Source organism: Anopheles coustani, chromosome 2 (assembly GCF_943734705.1).
Source record: "Anopheles coustani chromosome 2, idAnoCousDA_361_x.2, whole genome shotgun sequence".
Taxonomy (NCBI): domain Eukaryota; kingdom Metazoa; phylum Arthropoda; class Insecta; order Diptera; family Culicidae; genus Anopheles; species Anopheles coustani.
The window spans coordinates 42,829,158-42,851,607 of record NC_071289.1 but is presented as its reverse complement, the minus strand read 5'-3'; the positions used below and the strand labels follow the sequence as shown (position 1 = coordinate 42,851,607).

Below are 22,450 nucleotides of genomic sequence, written 5' to 3'. Positions count from 1 at the left end.
TTGAAAATTCGGTAAAAACGGCTGTTTTTCCATATAAAAAAAATTTATTTATCTTCTCTAACGAAAACGGTAGGACTTATCCCAACGAAGTCTTCTGATGATTTGTTTCTTTTGGCCCAATAAAAACAATGAAAGTTAGAAAAATCCTTAGGAAAAGCCAGAAATCCAGAAAACTCGATAAATGTTTTTTCCCAAAAAAATGAAACTTATAAAAATGAGTGTTTGTTTGTTTTTAAAGCTAAAATTCAAAATCGGCTGAGCCATTCTTGACAATATCAGATTATTTGTTCGGTTTTATTCATGGCAAGTTTAAAGAAAAGACAACTTTAACGTTCCCTAACGAAAAGCCGGAAAATGGAAAGATTTGTAAAAATTGCAGATTTCCATACAATCAAATCAAATATACGATGTATAACTAAACTAAGAAACTGCTTGGCCAATCTTAACGAAGTTCTGGGATGACTTTTTTCCTTCTTACTCATACCGATTAAAATTGTGACAAATCCTGAGTGCGAATTCACAGATCATCGAATAATTTCATCTCGGTTAATCAACAAGCGTATCACGTATATTTGATTCTGATAGGAGTTGAATGTATTTTGTTGAGTGCTAGAAAAGAGCTTTGTTGCTAAATACATATGAATGTTGAGTATTTAAGTTCAGGGAAAACTATCAAACAATTTTGCAAGAACGTCGCCGGAAGAGATAGGCCGGTTTTTGACACCAAGAACTCTTGAGGCAGGAGTACAGCAAGCAAAAAAAACATAAGAAACAAGATTCCAACTTGCAGCAGCGATTCTATTCCGAGATTATTGCTTGATTCGCAGTTACTTCACATATAAATTAAATGCATCGGAGAAATGATTATGCAAAAGCAAGGGTGTCCGATACATGGACGTAGAGGTGTGTTTTAATTTTGCTTTAGCAAAAAAAAAATTTAAATAAAATAAATAAATTAATAAATAAATTTTTCAACAAATTTACACAATCCATCGAAAACGAATACCTTCGATTTGTTTGAGCCATTGCGGACAGCGTTGAGTATGATGTGCAACTTTACGAGAACACAATTACACTTGCTGAAACATGATAATCACTGGAATCTATGAATGAACAGCAATAACTATAGTGTCTATACTTAATATTAAGATTATTTCGATGAAGCCATAAAAAGTCCTGTTGATTGTGAGATACGTATAAAAATGACATCGCCGAAGATATTTCACATCACTTTTGAAAGGGAAATTTTGAATAAAAAAATCATTGATCTTCAATGAAGCATTGGTGTTGATTGAAAATGGGAGTTTGTTTACGAGTAGCATTCTATTGACTGAAATTCAAATGCCAGCACCGATCGTTGAATTTAAAATGTTCTGCTTGGTGAATAGTATCGTGGGCTTGCTACCCGCTATTTGCCAATTCGCTTAAACTAAAAATGATTTATCACAAATGTTTATGTGAATGCACCATAGTATCGAAACTAAGATTGGTTGAGTGCACGTACAATTTTTGCTGCTTAAAAAACTTATGCTAATGACTTCAGCTGGACCATTGCCTTCATATAAATTGATTAATCGTATTGAAAATGAAAAAGAAGCCGTGAATCGTTCACTGGAGTTTTAAAACATTCTTTGTCTGATATGCCGCGACTTGAAGATGGATCTGTTATTGTTATGAGTCGATATCTTCAGACAACAAATCAATGGGGCTTCCCTTGAACTGTAATGCTTTGTTTTTTTTTCAATATTAGTGTATTATTATTATTGGACGAGACGAAGTTCGTTGGGTCAGCTTGTATTGTGTAATAATTCAAATGATTACCAACAACTTCGTTTGAAAAGAAACAATCATCCACTTCATGAAATCCTCTCGGTCTGTGTTATGGGGTAGGATCCGACGCCTCCTGAAAGCTACATAGGCTCTCCTACCCAACTCCTATTCTGGTATGTCCAAGCCATACAGTCCGTGTACATGTAGCCCCGCTTATCCGAGCTTGGGTAAACGGGTCCAATCTCACCCCCTTGGGAGGATGGGGTGGCATGGCTAAGGCAGAAGGGGGGTGAGCAGTTCGGTTTGCCGGGCTGCTTGAACGCCTGGGGGGCAACCAGGCTCAACCAAAGCTGCAACTGGGTCGCAGGGCCAGTCACCCGCCCCCGGTAACATCGACTACGGAACTACGAATATATATATGGAACGGATTCGACGATAACGGACCTATGTAACGCCCCAGGACAACGATTAAAATGTGCTCATGGAATGTACGCACAATGTATAGAACCGGAGCTCCGCGGAGCCTTGAATCAATTGGACGATGAACTATCCAAGCTAAACATGGACCTCGTCGCACTACAAGAGATAAGCTGGCTAGGTAGTGGTGTGCAGAACAGGCGTGGCAGCAGCTACGACATCTAATAAAGCTGCCACGACCGCCACCACATGCTTGGCACGGGCTTTGCTGCAGGTCAACTCGCGAAGTCCGCAATCATTGATTTCAAGGCTATAAACGATAGGCTATGCTACCTGCGCATGCGAGGCAAATTTTATAACATAAGCCTCATTAACGTTCATGCCCCTACCGAAGACAAAGATGAAGAGGACAAGGACCTGTTTTACGGCCGCCTCGCGAAACTCTATGAAAGTTGCCCCAGGTATGACGTCAAAATAATCCTGGGGGACTGCAATGCAAAAGTCGGTAGGGAGTCGATGTACCGCCAGTACATCGAGCACAGTCAACGAAAACGGTAGTAGATTGGTCCAGTCTGGTCGTCGGAAGTACCAAGTTTGCGCGACGGGACATCCACAAAATCACGTGGGTGTCCCCGGATGGAGCCACTTCCAACCAGATTGACCACGTGTTGATAAATCACCGCCATCAATCGAGTCTGTTAAACGTCAGAATTTATAGAGGGGCCAACGTCGATTCTGATCATTACTTGGTTGGCTGAGTTATAAGATGCAGGATCGCCTGCCCATCGAGCCAATGTGGCTAGAAACAACACGCAAACACGATACAACACGGACTCTCTTAAGGAGAGTCGAGTCCAACTCTCCTACCACGGAGCCATAGATGAGACTACTGCAACAAGGAGAAACAGATACGAGCGGGAGATGGGATGCTCTAAAAACAACGATTGTAGGAGTGTAGACTTGAAAATGAACGTAAAAACTGCGCATACTGAACAATGCAGCAGAAGCAAAGAACACGGGCATGCGCAGAAGAATACCACCGGTTCGAGAAACGAGACGAGAAGAGAAACGAGTTTTCAAGCAAAAAAAGCAATTATGGGAGGACACTAAAATGCGAAAACTCGAGGAAACCACAGTGCGTTACAAACCCAGAAGACATTTTTGCCGAGCGATAGCAGGCCACCGAAGCACCTTTACTCCGAAGGTGACCTGCTGTCGCAGCAAGGATGGAGATCTGGTCAGCAACCAGCCAGAGGTCTTCTCACGGAGGGCTCAGTACTTCGATGAATCACTAAATGATCAGTTTAACGAGCAGCTGGAGGCTCCACCAGCAGATGAAATCATGCTTCAGCCACCTAGCATTGAAGAAAAACGAAAGGCTATCCGACGCCTCAAGACCAATAAGACGCCTGGCACGGACGGAATAACAGCCAAACTGATCAAAAATGGAGGCGCAAATTTAGAGAACAAAAAGGGAGATAAGTTTGACTGCACTACCCAAGGAGACACCACGCTTTTTCTCGCTGATATTCTCGGGGGTGATTCGTTGGCGAAGCCAACCCGAAAACACCAGCGAGATACAGTTCACTTTCGGTGATAGCCAGTGAAGTGAGAAAAAACTTGCTCACTACAGAAGAGAAAAACTCCAGAAGAGAACACAACATTTGTAAGAGCGAAAGGCTATATTTTTGGTTCACTATCGCCGAAAATATTTGGTTGGGTAACTACAGGGGTATTACGGTGTTGATTACGGTGTTGAAAAAAATGTTGACCCATACGCTGAAGAGATAGTAGGAAACTATCAGAGGGGATTCCGAAGAGGGAGATCAACCACTGATCAGATCTTCACCATGCGGCAAGTCTTGGAGAAGATGGCAGAGTACCAACAAAATACTTTCCATCTCTTCATTGACTTTAAAGCCGCATATGATAGCATAGCCAGGGTAAAACTGTATCAAACCATGAGCTCATTTGGAATCCCGGCTAAAATAATCAGACTTGTAAGAATGACCATGTTTAACGTCACTTGTCAGGTGAAGGTGGATGGAAAACTTTCAAGTTCCTTTGCTACCACCAAAAGACTTCGCCAAGGGGATGGGCTTGCCTGCATACTCTTCAATCTAGCGCTAGAGAGGGCCATCCGAGACTCAGAGGTGGAAACTTCGGGGACCATCTTCTATAAGTCAATCCAGATCCTGGCATACGCTGATGATATTGATATTATTGGTAGAAGACTCTCCTTTGTAGCAGAAGCATACCAAAGGATCGAGCAAGCGGCGAATAACCTCGGACTGCAGATAAACGAGGGAAAAACCAAGATGATGGTGGCACCATCAGCGGCCCTGCCAACAATTGCCGAAAGCCTACGCGGGATGACGTGCAAGTAGGTGAACGCACTTCTGAAGTCGTCTAAAATTTGGTCAAAGGTCAGCACCGACAACAACATTGAAGATGAAATTCGCGCTAGGGTGCTGGCAGCCAACCGGTCATATACAGTCTGAGAAATCTCTTCCACTCACGATACCTGTCAAGACAGTCGAAGCTGTCGCTCACATACGCCTCCGAGACATGGACTCTGTCCAAATCTGACGAAACCCTCTTAGCCGTGTTCGAGAGGAAGATGCTCAGGAGGATTTTTGGCCCCGTATGTAAGGAGAGACAATGGAGGAGCCGATATAATGACGAGCTCTACGAGCTGTACGGAGACCGCACTGTCGTACAGCGAATTAGACTCGCCAGGCTCCGGTGGGCTGGTCATGTCAAGAGAATGGCACCGGACGACCCAGCCCGTAAAGTCCTTTTAGGCTGTCCCCAAGGACAGAGGAGGCGTGGTAGGCCTAAATTGAGGTGGAAGGATGGCGTAGACGAAGGTGGAAGGTGGAGAGCAACCGTGAGCGGTTTCGGATGGAGCTTCGTCAGGCCAAGACCGCTCAGCGGCTGTAGCGCCACATAATAACATTACTTCATGGAAACACTTAAGCGCCTTAGGTATAAACGAAGCTGGAGGTTTCATAGGAACCTTTGAACATATAAGGTATAAACGCACAGAGTTCATTTTTACCGACCGTCGAACGGATTTCGATCATAGTCCGTGCTCTACACGTACAAGGTGAATTTCAAATCAATCTCCCTCCTTAAGCTTTGCCCAACCTTTAAAAATAATTAGTAAAGAGTTGGAACTATTGGATAAATTCAAATAATAATAATTTTACTACAAAATTAGAGATAAAGATACACTTATAGATATTTAAGTCAGAACTGGAAGTGATTGAAAATATATTCAAAAAACAAGTTCTGCCAGAGGGTGATAAAAATGCCAGAGAGTGAATCTGGCGTATAGGTGGACAAGTTTAACAAAAAAACAGATTCAATGGGTTATCAACCACAGCTTTCCATTTTAAAACTACCAATTGCCGATCCAGTATAGCTGCATCATACCAAACAATTGCTACTAGGTAAAAAATGCAATGTCTATCTGAGTGTAAATAGGCACCGACAAAGGTTGAACGAATGGAAATCCTCATAAACTAAAACAACCAAAATGTCATTCGAGAAGAGGCAACGGTAGCTAGAGCTCCTTTTCGATCACAGTGCTGAAATGAATATATCTGCAGGTTTATCATAACGACATACATGTAATATCCAGAAGTTATTATAGCTCCATCGATCCAAGCAATTGATGTTTCCTGTCGCATAGTAAGAAATTTCCAGCACAGCATTATTACTTCATGACATTCTGTAAGCAATTTCTAACCAAACGGCATAAATTTAATATTACCGTCAAGTTGACGGCGTCAATACTTTACTATCTCCATTGGCGGTCGAAATACTGCACTATATGGTGTCGATGAAGATTTATGGTTAAACTCTACTAAAAGGATGTTTATTTCCTTCGTTTGCTTCACTGGCCACACAAGCTGTTGTTTCTCGATTGTACCTGCTTCAAGGACAGGCCGAAATGAAATGTGGTCAGCATAATTGTTCTCATTGCCCTTCGACCTCTGAGTTGAAATGTAACCTAGCCATGTAGCCGCTGTGCGATTTATTCGGCTGGGATTTTCTGGAGCGACTTTTTTTATAGTAAATTTAGTGTTTATTAATCTTTATCAGCGAAAAATAAGCAACAAAAGTAATCATACCACTGCAGTTGGTTTGAATTTGGCGACAAAATTTAATGTTAATCCGTCGTGCAAAGTGAAATAGACGATGTGTTCCAAACATCAACAAACTTCTCACCCGAGACTTATTCCGTATTTTTATCCGGTTTGATTCAGAAACCTATCGATTTCCCCTGCTACCAGAATCCGTAGCTACGATAATGTTTACTAATGTTTTGCACCTTCGGTACGATGGTTGATGGGATTTTTCCCCAAGACCGACAGGCCATTTAGCGATTCCGTCCCTCCCATCCATTCCGACACCCACGGCAACCAGCAAAAATCTGGCGAAACAAAACGATGCTGTGGTAAACCTTCACCTCAACCATAATGAGATACCCTGGCTAGAGAACATAATCGTAACAAATCGAAAGAGCTCCTTTTCGCTAGAGATTGCCAGTTTGGTTCAATGGCAAGATGGGTAAAACCTCTTCGATCGGTGGAAAAATGGTCTCTCTCGACGAACTTCGAAAGCCTACTGTAAGATAGTGTTTTCTAACCTCCTACGTACCGGTCGGACAGGAGTGCGAAGATAAAATAGATGAACATCTTGTATCTACTCATCCATCTTCCACGAATACCACAAGCTTCTTCTTGGTTCGCGAAAGCAACGGGAACGATGGAAGAGTACAGATAGTTTGAGGGAATACTACAAGCACTGGAGGGATTAACTGGTACGTGGTATTGAGCGAAAGCGAAGGAAAATAAATGAATGCTGGACAGATCGATCGCAATCCTTGAACCATCAAGACCCGCCGGAGGTGGTCTAATGAATAACAATTTACTCATATGATTTATGAGATAATTGACAGGAAAATCCGTTGCATGACTTGTGTAATAAATGAAAACAAATATTACAAAAAGTATGTTTTTGTTACCTTCAATACTAATAAAAAAGTCAAATCATCAAGAGCTGGAAGAGTAAATTTTCACACTAATTTAATGAATTTGTAAGCGGCAAATGACCCAGCATCATCTATGAACATGGTTATCAAAATCGTCACCATAATCATGGAACTATTTTGTCGCTCGTGGCACCGCCCACCCCGTAGGGATAATTAAACAAATCCGAATCACGCGCATTGTTCAAGCAACTGATGTCAACTGATGTGATGATGTTAAAAAGATGGTGGCCCTACTGACTAAGCACTTCCTGGAATCTGTTAGAGCCTGCTACTACGTGTATGATTTTTCTTGTCAATCTACAAGTATTCACTTGATTTTCTACAAATATTTTATTGAAAAGTAAAATATTCAACTAAAAGAAAATAGTTCCTATCCAGGTTCCTCCTATTCTATGTTTATTCATCATACTATGAAGAATGTTTACCTTCCTTTTGTTTCAGGGTTAGATTCGTTGAACAAATCCAAAAATAATCTGATATTTGGTTCTCCTGGGATTTAAAGTTATTTGCGATTTACGATAGCGGAATAGGATAAACCCTACCATGTCACCATTTTATAGTCCTCTGTACTGGTTCCTCCGCAGCTGAAAGCAGAGCAGGTTAGAAAATAAGGTAGTACTTGTGTGCAGGATAGTAGTTTTGCAGCGCATGTTTGATGTGTTAAACCATTCCCAGGAATTTTCGAGAACATTCGACCGAAACGTGGGTTTTATGTTTCATTCTTAACGGGGTCATAGAAATGGTAAATTTTCCACCAACTCCCGAATGAAACAATATCCACCTAGAGTCAGGCTAGCGCAAAGTTGTATCTGTTGAACCTGTGGCTAAAGGAAAATTGACAGCAACCCATCTGCTGCCTTGGTTACCCCTCGAGAAGATACTTCACGTAACTGCCTGTTAGCGAAAATTTTACGCATAGGCTGGTCGGGTGCAAAAGGTATAGTATTTCCGGTAAAAGAGTAAATGAGGCCCCGGGCTAGATTCTCCTCTTCCTACTGGTTCACATTAAGCGCCTGAAGCTATGCAAAGCGCGACGCATGCATACTTTTCAAATATTTGATCGCTAACGGTTCGCTTAAAAGAACATAACGGTTCAAACTAATCACGCAGTGGAGGTTGAATGCGAGTAAATATACTTTTACATGTTAAGTTACTGTAAGTTACTAGTAACTAAACTATACCACACATGATGGACAGCATGAAACAATGAGTTTAGCCGAAGAAATGATTTGGAAACGGCGGCGCGCCCGCAGCGAGCGAAGCGAGCGGACTGCGCTAGGTCTACCGAAAAAGAGAGTTTGTTATAGTTTTGAGAAATAATAATAGGGGCCCGTGGGCCCCCCTCATACCGCACCCCTAGGTTGATTGCGTAGCCGAAATTAACGGTACACACTACGATTCAAATACTCGTAGGATGAATTTAACGAATTAATGTATCACCAATTGCATACATTCAGTTTAAACGTCCACAAGAGGTGTAGCCACGATCGAAAACATGGCGGCCGGGGCCTCATTTACTCTTTTACCGTATTTCCTCTAGGGGAATGAAAAAGGTACACACAAACGAGGCGTCAGAAAAAAAAATGTCCAAGAACTTTGCCGGAATCGGTTAAACGAACGTTTCTGGAAATAACTAAAAATTTACACCTTTGGTACATACAAGTGTAAGTGGTTCGTGTGTTAAGCTGATCTTGTAGTTGTTAATAGAATACGCAGACATCATATGTCGTTTAAGCAACATCTGTGATCTTGTAAAATGCTCAGAAGATGAAGACAAGTTATGTGCGATGTATTATACCAATCAAGAGTCAAATAATTAATTCATGATGAATACCGCAGACCCACTTAAATTAAACTGTAAGTTGTGTGCATTAGCATATCATAACGCTGACGCAGGATCTCGGCCATAACAGAACATTGTATCACACGTCAATATGACTGTCTGTTCCACAAATAATCAATGTACATTCCATGTTTGATGCAAATTGAACGATCCGTACGAAACCCGACGAACGCTGGTTACGAGGAAGCTAGTCTGCATGTTTTCTGCAACAAAGTATAAATTGTATGTACAGTAACAAAGCCAGTAACAGGAAAAACCAGATTTGCATGAGCCAGCTCCATCAATGTTGTAGTCTTACGTTTACGTCTTTGTCTACTTAATGTAGGCCACATAGATTATCGAATCTTAAATAATACACAGAATTCAAATAAACGGTCTATTTAAATGCCACCGCTCGCAGCGAAAGAAATTAGTTTAAGAAAACGATTATTAATAATAGCTAAGACGAATTTAATCATTTGCCATTTCACAAACAAGGACCTTGACTATAAGTTTGTTGAATTTTGCTAGTATTCCAATTGTCAAATTAAAATTTTCGTTTGTTTAATTAAATTATTTTGCAACAACTTGTAGAGTGTATAAGTGTAAAAAATGAATAAGTACCAGTCAAAAAGCTCGGTGAATATGGAATACAGAACGAAACTCAAGTTTCAATGTATTGTGAATGAAAGCGCTCGCTACAACAGCACGAATTTATTTTATTAACCTAATTTAAAATAATCTACAAAATATAAATACAAAAAGTTTACAGATGCAGTTACCTAAACATGACCGAAATAAATATTAAACGAAAACAAATGATGAATTTCAAGTAATGCAATGAAATTTGTTTATAATTCGATCAAAACCACATAATTTGATAGCTTCACACGAAGTGAAAAATCTCCCTTACGCAAATCTTACAAACCCTGATTCATCCGAGATAAGCTACCTTGAAGTGTTGCATCATGCTGTTAAATATGTTCCAAACTTGCAAGGAAATTTCCTTTTTGGGATAAATTCGTACTACTTCCACGACATGTAGAGAACAGATACTTCTTATTGTTTATAGAAAACAGCTTAGTAGTAGTATACATTTTTTATTTCATATGTTGAATACACATTTTTGCAAACTTACAGTCAAATTGAAATATTAACGGGTACGGCATTCCCTATCCTCATTGCTTCTAAATGTTATTCTAGCTTTTCGAACCTTAACTTTGTATTTACCTTGCGGCGAATTTAAATTCCTTCACAGTTTTGGCCGAGCCAGGCTCAATTAAAGAAAATCTAACACAATTGTTTGTTCCATTTTGTCGACGTAGCGAGACTGTGAAGGGTCTACATCAAAAGAGAAAAACTTGTTGGAGAAAAACCTTCTTAAATGCAAGGAAAATGTATGCTTGTTGATATTATAAACTATTTTTGCTAACCTATCCTAACCCTAATAGCAGTAACACATTTTATTTACGTTGGAACTGGATTTCCTAAGTGAAACCGTTTGAAAACTCGTTTCATAGTTTATTTGAACTTGTACTACACACTCTTTGTATGAACTTTCTACAAGTAATGATAATCCCATCCGCTGGCCCGGGTCAGACTCGGGCAAAACTGTGAAGGGGTTAATACATACATTAGCCTGTTTAACTGGTGAGTAGTAGACATTGCGGGTTGAAAGCCAAACTGAACTTCTGGAATAATATTGTTTCTCTCTGCATGTTGCCTAAGTTTGAATGCTATAATATTTCGAAGATGGTTTTTCAAAGAAGAGCTTAATAGGCTTATAAGCCTGTAATTTTAACCCTGTTTAGTTCGAAGGCCTGTAAATTTCCTATAAAAAAGTAAATTAAAAAAAACAAAGCCTTTAAGTTAAAGTATACTAAGGCTTTGATGGTCAGATTATTTTTTCATTTTATATTTTAAGTAATATTGCAAACACCTGATGATGCACCTTGCGTTCTATTGTAGCATACGCTACGCACAATCTTAACCCGATACATTTTGAATCACAATGTCCTTTCAATCAAACAGCTCAAGCTAATTCCGTTCCACGCACGGAAACGAAACAGCGCAACCCCACAAGACCCTGGCGCCAGGAGTAACCCTGCGATTTCCCCCCATTTACTGCCGCTAATGGCAGAAGAAATTTATGACTCCTGGACATTTTATGAAATGAACTAACGCCGTTAACGCTGTCTGGGTTTTCATACTCATTACTGCTTTTCTACTATTTTTAACGACCAGCACGAGTATGTAATAAATAAGGATGAAGTGTACTAGACAAATGCAGTAGTATAACTGTACCATAGAAAAAAAGTGTGTCCTCGGTTGCTGAATACCAGAATCATTGTCAACGTCTCAAAAAGGCATATTTACGACGTTTAGAAACCGTTGAAAGAGATTGGTAATAATTACATTCGTGAAAGAGGCGAAAACATCTATTTTTACAAAAAATATTGCGAAACGGGAGGTAATGGGTTTCGTACACAATCAAAACTCGTAAAACAGGACAGGTAGAAAAAAAAAGAAATATTACATCCAACAGTATCAAATCTTACCCAAACTCCCTTTCCAGACACTACACATAAAAAACTATAATTAAAGTAACAGTTTCTACCACCATTCGGGAAACTCAACCCTGTGATTGTCCTTTGTTGTTAGATAGTGTGCTGACCTAAATGACTATGTCCTTTAACGATGATGTTATGATGTTATGCTTATTGTATTACGACGATAATTAGAAGTAGATGATTAGACGTCCCCGAAACTACTCGCCTGTTGACGATAACTGTCGTTTTTGTCCCTCCATTGTCTACTTTCTGCCTGTTGCGTAGGTAGCGGCCATACTAATGAAAAAGTGATTTTCGTGCCCCATCCATGAGTGAAGCGGGAAACGTATATAATCTACGCCCCAGGAGAGAATAAAATAATACAAAAATACATGCACAACACCTGGAACGAAACATTAGTTTGATAAAATATGCATAAGTTTATACTTAGACATTGGACAATTATTTAGACATTATACTTAGAGTTGTTTTGGTGAAGCAAAGACGAAAGGCAAGCAAACTTTTGGAATTATCCTAATTAATAAAAATCAAGCAAGTACGAAGTGCATTCCGTTGATTTCGTGAAGATGATAAACTAATCAATAAGTAGTACAAATAAATTGAGACGAGGTGTGATGCCAATTTGATGAAATGTATTAAATTACTCAAAAAACAGCTTAGATCAAATGGCTGGAAAACCATATAGCTGCAAACGAAGAAAAAACTGGAAAAAACAACCTCCTTCGGAAAGCCTTCAAATAAACTTCAGTTCCAGAAGCAAGAGGAAAATGTCGAAGCCCATCTCAATCACATAAAGTACGTCTCGTGCGAAAAAGGAACACGAACACGAATAAATTACCATCATTAAATTTCGCGTGAAAACATTAGAACTCGCGATACCGCTAGAACAAGCCTCATGCTTTTCGTTCAGCCACGGTGGATACGCGAAGGTCTAGTTGTTATGAAAGGGCGGGAAGAGAAAAATAAAGCGGGAATTAATCGTTTTTCATAGCGCCTGCAGAAAAGAATATCGGAAAAACAGTCTAGGAGGTAAGAGAAGAAACCCGGGAATGACAAAAACAAAATGGCAAAGTAATATCATCGCAATACGTTCGCGTGTACGACGAGACGTAACGAAGGGTGTGCTTTGTTTTCCAATAGCAACTAACGGTTCAGGAATGTACGAAGGACACCACATATAAAACGATCCAACACAAAGCACAAGATCGTTTTTCCAGTTCTGGAGAATCCGGCAAGCGGTTCCGGATGATTCTGCCGAGACAAAGTAGCCCGAGACCGTGACCGTGTGCAAATCGGTAAGTAGGACAAATGAAAAAAGAATACTTGTTTGAATTTGCGGTGAATTTTAGAGTATTTAGAAATGATAACAATGGCTTTCGCTCATCATATCTTCTTTGTCTATCTTTCTACGAAGCATGTGCAAACAGAGGACTTACAAATCGGCACCAAGCGGCGCAATGATCAAAAAAGTGCAATAAGTCATACTTTTGCCAGCCAAACCACTCAAATAGGTCTTTACATCAAATGTACTGTGCCAATCGGTAAGTGGGACGGTCATAAAAAGAACACTTGTCTGACTTTGCGATCAATTTTAGGGTACTTAGAATTGATAACAATGAATTTCGCTTATCACATCTTCTTTGCCTATCTTTCTACGAAGCATGTGCAAAAAGAGAGAGTAAAAATCGATCACCAAGCGGCGCAATGATCGAAAAAGTACAAAAAGTCAAAATTTTGTCAGCCAAACGTAAAGTTGGACACTTAGGATTCCTAAGAATGTCTGCGGCTGAAGTGTTATGGAAGCTAGCTTAGGCACGTAAAATCATTTTCTGATGATCTATGATATACTAAATTATTGTTATATGTATAAAAAAGATGAGTTTTGATAAATTATTTACACTTTGTGGTTGAAATATGTTACACCACTGCAAGGAATGAAATATTATCTTTTTTATCATATAAATCGATTAAAAATGCCGAAAGTTATCAGGTTTTATCAATTTAACCAAAGTTACTGTTTTGCGATACACTAACAATCGATAAAAAAGCCCATATTGTCAAAAATAGAACTTGAAATGGGTCATCTTACAATAAACTTAAAGGACGATGATGTGAGATTCATCAAAAAACCAACTGAATTGAAGACTTTTCCTCAATTATAGATGTCTAAGAATTTAATAAAATAATGAAAGCATTTAGAAGGTTCCAAACTATTTCCAGAACATACCCGCAGAAACCGCAAACAACGCCTTTACTTTTCAAAACCTTATATAGACGATGATTTTAGATTATGTTGAAAGGTACTCTTCCTATCTCGTTCAAATGCATTCATTTAATGTGGTAATTGTCGTCACAGTAAGTATGACTTACATATGAAGCAAACATATACACTTTTGGTTAGAAAGGCAGGCAGTTTTAGAACGTAAAACGGAGCTGACGAGTTTTAAAAAAATTGTTGTTTTAACTCCTATTCCTTGGAGGTCATTTGTTAATGTTGTAGGTGTTTATGCGATCAGAATGAACTGAAAAACTTGTTTTTAATTAAAGTACGATAAGTACCCATCACAACGTTCATATGATGAAGAAAATTATGACAGATGTTGTTGAAATAGTTTCACTATTCCAAGATTAAGAGTTCCGCCAGGTTAACTATACTCACTATAAGCTACGAATAACACAAAAGTTACTACTCTAAATCAGCCTCAAAGTTCAGAAGAATCTTTCTGAGTCTTTAGTATGAAATCCAATAGCCAATTTGAGTAAAATTGTACAGTATCCTATGTTACAAACACTGTATATTATAAATTGGTAACAAAACAGTAATAGGAAGAAATTTAAGCAGAAATGTCCAATAAAGTTAGAAAAAACTTTTGTCAAGCATCAACAAACAGTCATAGACTATAACAGAAATAAAATTAAATACCAAAAACTTCTGGAAATAGTTCAACAAACCACGTATTAAACCTGAAAAGCAAGTGTCCAACTTTACGTTTGGCTGGCAAAATTATGACTTTTTGCACTTTTTCCATCATTGCGCCGCTTGGTGACCGATTTTTACTCTCTCTTTTTGCACATGCTTCGTAGAAAGATAGACAAAGAAGATGTGATAAGCGAAATTCATTGTTATCAATTCTAAGTACCCTAAAATTGATCGCAAAGTCAGACAAGTGTTCTTTTTTTGACCGTCCCACTTACCGATTGGCACAGTGTATGTACCATTTGAATAGACAATTACATTCCAATTTAACAAATGATAGAAAAATTACAGGAAATATTGGACGAAAAGCAGGAGACAGGCAAAATTGACAACAAAGTCAAACCACCACACGATGCTTCGTCGCCATTTTGGTAATACATATCACGTACAAAATGGACATCCAGGGAAACGTAGTTTCCAATTTGTGAAGGTAAGAATCACCCTATTCCCCCCTAACGCACTATTACCAGAGCAATATATGGTAATCCCCTGTCTTTGTCTTCACGATTGTTCGTGTGTTTAAATACCCCCTCCTACGGCACGTATAGCCGTTTATGCTGACTTTTAGTGCCTGGCTCGAAAAGAATACTTTTCTCATTCGTGTCCCGTTATTTCCGCAATTGGAGTTTTTTGTTTCTTTTTTTGCATATTCGCGAAGAACAAAAGTTGGAGAAGTCCCCTGTGCAGTTTCGTGTCGCTAGCTGCTTTGAAGAAGAAGATAACTTACCTCAAAGTAAAAAGATTGTTCAATTTTCAAGTGTCCGACTTTGAATGCCTGGTACTGTACATATAGTCTGACAAGAAAGTATCCGTACAGTCACCAATTTCAACTTTAAGCCTAGTTATCTCAGCGACTATGTGACCTAGGACAACCGTTTGGACGGCATATCGTAGATAAACTTCTATTCTATCCAATGAGTACTTAACATTTAAAAAAAGTTACGTGTAGGTCACTTTGTTCTAACGAAACCCCAAAAAAGGCTCAAAATCGATGACAAAAAAGTATTTGTACACCCGACTTTCTTGACCAAAAACACCGGTTCTAGTAGTCAAAATATCAACCTAGCCATTATTTCAAGTTATTAAGGATCTAAAAGTATGGTGGTAACAATTTTATATCATCATTTAACGTGCAATGGCCTGTGAAACTAGGCAAACAGCTGCAATCGATAGAGAACTATCTTTTTTATGTGAACCTAACTTGGCAAGTTGATGAACCCTGTGGCAAATATCATGTCAAGTCTCAGGAGCTTATAATTTGTTGAATTAACCAGGGTATAACTAGACTAAACCCTGCAAACAGACATCTTTCGTGGTTACTCAATCGCTATGAGGGGGTGATTGCTAGAAAAGCTATGAAGTCCTCCATACTTAGAGTTCTCAAACATGACGAACGAAGTGTCTAGATCACCAATCATATGATTTGGATTACAACTCTTAGGAAGGTTTTTTGGAAATAACAATAACATTGCATAATTGTACGTTGCAAATTTGTCGTTTCTAAGGAAAGAATACGGAAGACTGGGGATATGCAAATCGCTGTATTTTGATGCCATTGGCGTGTCGGCACAGTGTTTTATACACTATATACAGACTTCATACAGACAAAATTAAGCAATTTTGGCCAAAAAAAACGAACAACAATAGAGACTTGACGTCGAACTCAATTATCAATACGAGCAACGTTGTTCCAACTATAAAACACAGTAGTTGAGAGTATGTGTTATGGTGCTCGGAGGCCATTAATCGAACTGGAAACATTGAACTAATCATAAATCATCTGTGGGACATGGTCTACTTAGCCCATTTTGTTCCTTAGACAAGCCAACCCTTGGTAAAAGTTTAGATGTTCTACAATGTTCTCTCTGAGTAAAATAACGATCCTAAGAATAGGCCATGTATTTTCCAAGAGTGACGACTTTATGAGATCATACGAGTGTTGACGCTACTCGAAAAGTGTCCGGAATCGATCTCTGTACAACATTTGTCGAAAGATGCCTAGATTTACCATCAACGGAAGATTATCCTGATCTTAGTAGACATCTTTAGAACTATTATGGAATCGGGTCAAATTTCCAGCATCTTTCGAAAAGAAAACTGGTAGAAATTATTTCTTGGCACTTACAGGCTACTTTTGAAGCAAGTGGCATTGATTGCATCATATTGACACATCATGTACGGATGGCATATCATCAATACTCATCATGTACGGATACTTTTTTGTCATCGATTTTGAGCCTTTTTTGGGGTTTCGTTAGAACAAAGTGACCTACAAGTAACTTTTTTGAAATGTTAAGACCTCATTGGATAGAATAGAAGTTTATCTACGATATGTCGTTCAAACGGTTGTCCTAGGTCACGTAGTCGCTGAGATAATTATGCTTAAAGTTGAAATTGATGACTGTACGAATACTTTCTTGTCAGACTGTATACAGTCCGCTGCAAGTAAAATCGGACGCTCGAAAAATGAGACGGTCTGCTGTCTTTCCACAAGCCTGCAGCATTCCCGGAACCGAATATTGACCTTCAACGTATAAATTTCTTTTCATTAACTCTTCCACTATGTTAGTAAATTGAAAACAGAATCTAAATCTATTGTTTCTCTGAGATATAGCCCAAAATGTGGGCGAAGACCCGAAAAGCGGGCACGCAAGTAAAATCGGCCAGGTAGGTTTCTTTGCCATTTGGTGCACTTTAAGTGGCCGCATGTCGTTCTAGCACCGCATTTATGGGTTAGCCACTATTGTTCTTTGTAGTTGCAAGGTAGACAACAAAATTATGAAACAAAAATACTCAAATTTTAATCAGAAGCAACGTACTTAAACTTCTTGGTATCAGATGGGCTTATGCCCAGATTATGATCAGTAAGATGGCCCAAACATGAAGGTAAACTAGCTGCGATGAACGCAGAAAAGAATTGGATCCTTAAACTACCATGGAGGAAATAGGCCCATTGCTGGCATACTGTTTGTTGTGCCGTGGTGTCATCAATAGGGTGTAGGTGCAGACAGCGTGTAGAATATGGATCTCATTGCTATTGGACTAAAGTAAAAGGTTTATAGCTTACCTAGTCATTCTTTTTCGGATAGCCTCAAGTCGGTTTGTCCAGAACGCGACACTTGGGCTCCACACTACAGAACCGAATTCTAATGTTGATCTTACAACGCTGCAGTAAATAGTTTTTAAACACTGATGGTCCCTAAAATCAGACGTCATTTTTCTCACTAGCCCTAACGTCCTATTGCTTTTCTTTAAAATACTGTCATAGTTTGGTAAAAAGGATAACTTATTATCTAAAAGGGCTCCTAGATCACTAATTCGGTCGGTGTGCGTTATAATTGCTTGCCTTATTCTATAGTCAGCATGAACAGGCTTTTTTAGACTAGCAAATGATATCACAGAGAATTTTTCAACACATGACCATAAGATGAAACCAAAAACACAGAGGCCTAGGCATGGTGGGAAGCAACAAAGTTCGGCGAATACACGCTGGAGCCGGTGACCACTTCGCGAGCATAATCATGGGGCCTCGCTACGACAGCCTCGAAAGGCCCCAGCGGTTGAGCCCGCTGGTTGATCGGAATGGCCGAACTGAGCACTGCTTCGGAAGAAAGCCCATAACGCCATGTAGATCTCTTGGCTTGACCACCTGGGTTCGAAAGAGTAGTAAAGGCCTCTGTCCACGGGGCCACCATTGTTCGCATTTCGGTGGACAACGGCTCAAGAATAGCATACTTCAAAGACGACACGACTGAATTAATCGCAAAGATATACGCCTCCGGCAGGCTGACTTCCTTTATCGTTTGCTTCTTGGGTTTAGGCCTTGGTGCAGAAAGGGAGCCGAATAGCAGCGGAGCCGAATAGTTTCCTGACTGATATGATTGAATGAGAATTGTTAATAGAAAGAATGGAAGCGTATTTCCAGGGTTTCTTTTCTAAGTTGCCTTTAAACTCGTGTTGGAACTTAAAATCAAGTGTTCATGTCACCGATCTAGCAACTTAATTCTTGATTAAAAACCAAACGACTATAAGTAACTGAGACTTCTGAATTACTAAGAATGGTTCAGTGTCATCAATTTCCTTAGTCAGGGTGGAGCCTAAATCGAGTTACAAGCACAACATTTTATTTTTCTCATGTTTCCATTAGATTAAGATGTTTCAATTAATTTAATGATGATTAAGAATTAAATCTGGAACATAGTGCCTGGTTGTATTGAAATCATACGTTATTATTTATTCGAAATCATCCAGTTAAAGTTATAATAATGTTGGTCTTATTATATCTACTGTAAAACGTCAATCCTTCAGGATGTTTTAACCTATTTAGTTTTATTTCAAAGCAATCGTTATCTCAAAATGACCTAAAATATTTGAATCCAAGAATGTACCAAACACATCAAAAGCTAAAACATAAAAAAGTCTAGTAACGTAGATCTTCCGCAGTGCTAACAGATAGTATTACTTTTCTGCCTGGTAGTTCACTATTGTTATAAATTAGTTTTTACAAAGTATAATTCCCTGTGTGTTGCGGCTATGCGACAACCAAGCGGTAGCGTAGATTAAAAAATTGGCCCATGAGCGCCGGGGCTCACCAGCTCGACGAAGTGGGTTCGAATCCCAACCGAGTCCGGACCCTTACCTGTACGAAGGCACTGACTATCCACGTACGCCAAGATGAAGTATTCCCTCGGTTTCATGTATCAGCTGTAAATGGACTAGTTGTTTCTTCCGAATTGATCGTGAAACGTTTATTCACAATGGCCATCGCCTTGTCAACGTGCAACTGAACCAAAATAACGATTTTTGTTCCACTTGAACAGCCAAGCAAAAAAGCCAGGAATTAAGCGGGGCCTAGGTTTTTCGCTAGACATTCCTTTCTTTTTTTGAATTTTCAATTGGTTCAACTCCCTCGTTTTGATGTAAATAATGCTCTCATGATTCTCGAAAAACGGACCAGGAAACCACGGGTCACGGAAAAACCGTTGTAGACATCCTGATGTTGTACAGCCATAGTTGATCACGGCACTTTCGAATCGTTCAAGCAACTTAACCTTCCTGTAAATGCTAATAAACTCCGACTGTTGACGAATAGCAGCAATATCGCTGACCGCAAGACCGTTCATAAGATTCAGAATAACGATTGGCGCAACGAATACGAACGCAACGAATAGCAACCACTTTCCGCCATCGAAATCAATGTTGGCCGCCTCAAACTCGCCGGTAGTCATAACCAATGTTTTAATGATGGCATTCCAGAACGTTGGAAAATTGTTGAAGTTCTTTTCGGCACTTTTGTTCTGAGAGTCCTTTTTGGAATAGTAAGTGGCGGAGTAATCTGCTGGCTCGTTGTTCGTCCGATAAAATGAATAGATGAACGCACCGATCACTGGAGTGAAAGAGAGAAAACTCTTGAAAAAACTGATCGCAACCGTTTTGAACATGTAAAGCGTAATGGACAGCTTGTTCCATGATGCACCGAGTAGAAATGTTGCTTGAAGGGACAAACTGACTACCACAAACGAAGAAACAATTGGCACAGCTTTACACACTCCACCACGTTCGTATTCACATCCTAAGACTGCGCTTATCAACACTAGATTGATGATATCGACTAGGTTCGCTAGCGTGATGTAAAACCGTCGCCGCAACCGCCACTGCGTAATTTCCCGAACCAATAATATCAATGCTCCGATTATCGTACCCGCCATAGACCAATTTTTGCAGCTTCCCGGTTCTAAAAGTGTATAAATTGCAAATGTGGACATTGTTATCGACGTGAGCAAAAAATTCAGGATATTTCAGTGGCAAAGACGCTCCCACTTCATTGTTATGAACGCAATGATGACTGGATGCATGAGGAACTCCTTGCGATCCTTAGACTGGGAAATCAAACGCAAAGCGGTCATGTCGTTCACAGTGCGAGTGAAACGGTATTTGGAATTGTATAACTCGTTCATTGGCTTGAACCATGGTAAACAACTCAACCAGTTTCCACAGCACGATACCTTCGCTTTGGATTCAGTTGATTCCTTTTTCGGTGGCGGCTGGAGGAAATTCACGTCGAATTTTAATTCAGTCCGATATTGAACTCTGATACATTTGTCCAGATAATCATTCCAAAACTGCCTTCTCCCGTACTCGATGGGTGTTAAACATTGATTATTCATGAGTCCTATTAATCCATGGCTTCGTTTTAGCATGAGCAAGGCCAAGTTTTCATATCCATAACTGAGTGCCAGATGCAAAGCCGTGTTTCCATTCACGTTCACACGGTACATGTCAACTTTCCTGTGGTTGTTGATCAAGATTTCCATACAATCCAGCAAGAAGATCGAATCCTTTTTCTGTTTCATCGTGTACGCTCCATTCAGCGTGTTAATCAACAGAGGATTCTGATTCACCAACAGCCTATCGTTCATCTTCTGTAAAAACATGTTTAACAAGGCCTTGTTTCCATTAAGACATACCGTTTTTAGCAGACCTTTCAACTCATTACGATGAACCATTTGGATTTCTTCTTGTTTGTTCTCCTGCGTCGCTTTGTTCTCCTCTAGCTTAAAGATTTCTTTTGATGCCTTCTTAATGATATGACCCACGAAAGGCGTATAATTTCGTTCGACAGCCACATGTAAAAGCAGCGTTATAACTTTTTTAACATTGGCACTGGTAACCTGGAAATCTGTCCAATAATGTTTAAACTTTTCCAAATCTTTAAAGTAGATGAATATTTCAACTAGTTCTAGCGTGACACACACGTCCATGTCTTCAGTTTTCTTATAAAACTTCACGATTCGTTTTCTGGACACATCCTTGCCTTCGCCATGTAACTGCTTTGGCGGATTTTCAGTTATTGCAACATTCGATTTAGCATTAAGTTTGATTATCTCGACTACATCTGCTTCTGTATCATACTTTCGCAGGAAATCAAAGGGCAGTGCGCTTTCGTTCATGTAGATGTTAAAATCGGCTCCTTTTACCAGCAATCTTTTTATAAGCTTCATTATATGGGTTGGTGCGTTCATTTCTGTTTCGCGCTTCTTACTCCAGCCATACATCACGCATAGAATTGCCAGAGGCGTTTCCCTACGCTTATTGCGTAGGTTAACCTCGGTCTCAGGTTCCTCCAAGAGCCATTTAATGAAATCCTCATTCAACTGCCTTACCGCACAATGCAGAGGTGTGTCCAGTTCTCGCATCGTTCTTGGGTCGTTGTTGGTTTTTGGTCGTGGTTGTTTCTTGGTCTTGTCCTTTTGTTCCTTGGACTTGTTCATCTCGGTGTCATTCTTTAGTAGGAGCTTACCTTCGATGCGCTGAAACAAGTATATTTTGCATTACAATGCTCTGTTCATCACAACATATTCCTACCTCTTTGTGCGCTTTGAAACGTTTGATGAACAATTTCAAAAATTCAGCATATTTAGCGATGTCTTTGAGCATTCTCAGCAATACTTCCTGAAGGTTAAAACGGTTTAAAAAACTTTTCTGATCAGGAACGTGGGGCATCACGTTTTGCAAATTCTTCTCGTTTTGCTTATAGTATGCCTCCATTATCTCTATTTTTCCGTCAGCCAATATTCCCTTGAATTCTTCCAACTTTGCGGGTCTATTATCTACCGTTATGGTATCGATAACGTCATTAAAGCACTTTTGAACCTCCTACAAAATGTTAAACGACAAATAATTATGTTGTTTTTTCATCTTTATCACATCACTCAATCATCATGACGTGGTTTCACATTCCATTAATTGAATGCTTTATACCAACCTCTATTTCTTTGTTAGATAGGTTTATTTTCTTATTTGGAGTAATTAACGGAGTGATCCCGCTCTCC

General features: G+C 39.5%; 1 protein-coding gene across 1 annotated transcript; it reads right to left on the bottom strand.

The window, feature by feature from the left end:
• Window positions 1-5,171: 5,171 nt before the first annotated feature.
• Window positions 5,172-22,166, bottom strand: LOC131264423 (transient receptor potential cation channel protein painless-like). Its single transcript, XM_058266725.1, is given in 3 exon segments — window positions 5,172-5,206; window positions 19,624-21,928; window positions 21,984-22,166. Coding segments are annotated over 3 exon segments (2,523 nt in total).
• Window positions 22,167-22,450: the final 284 nt, after the last annotated feature.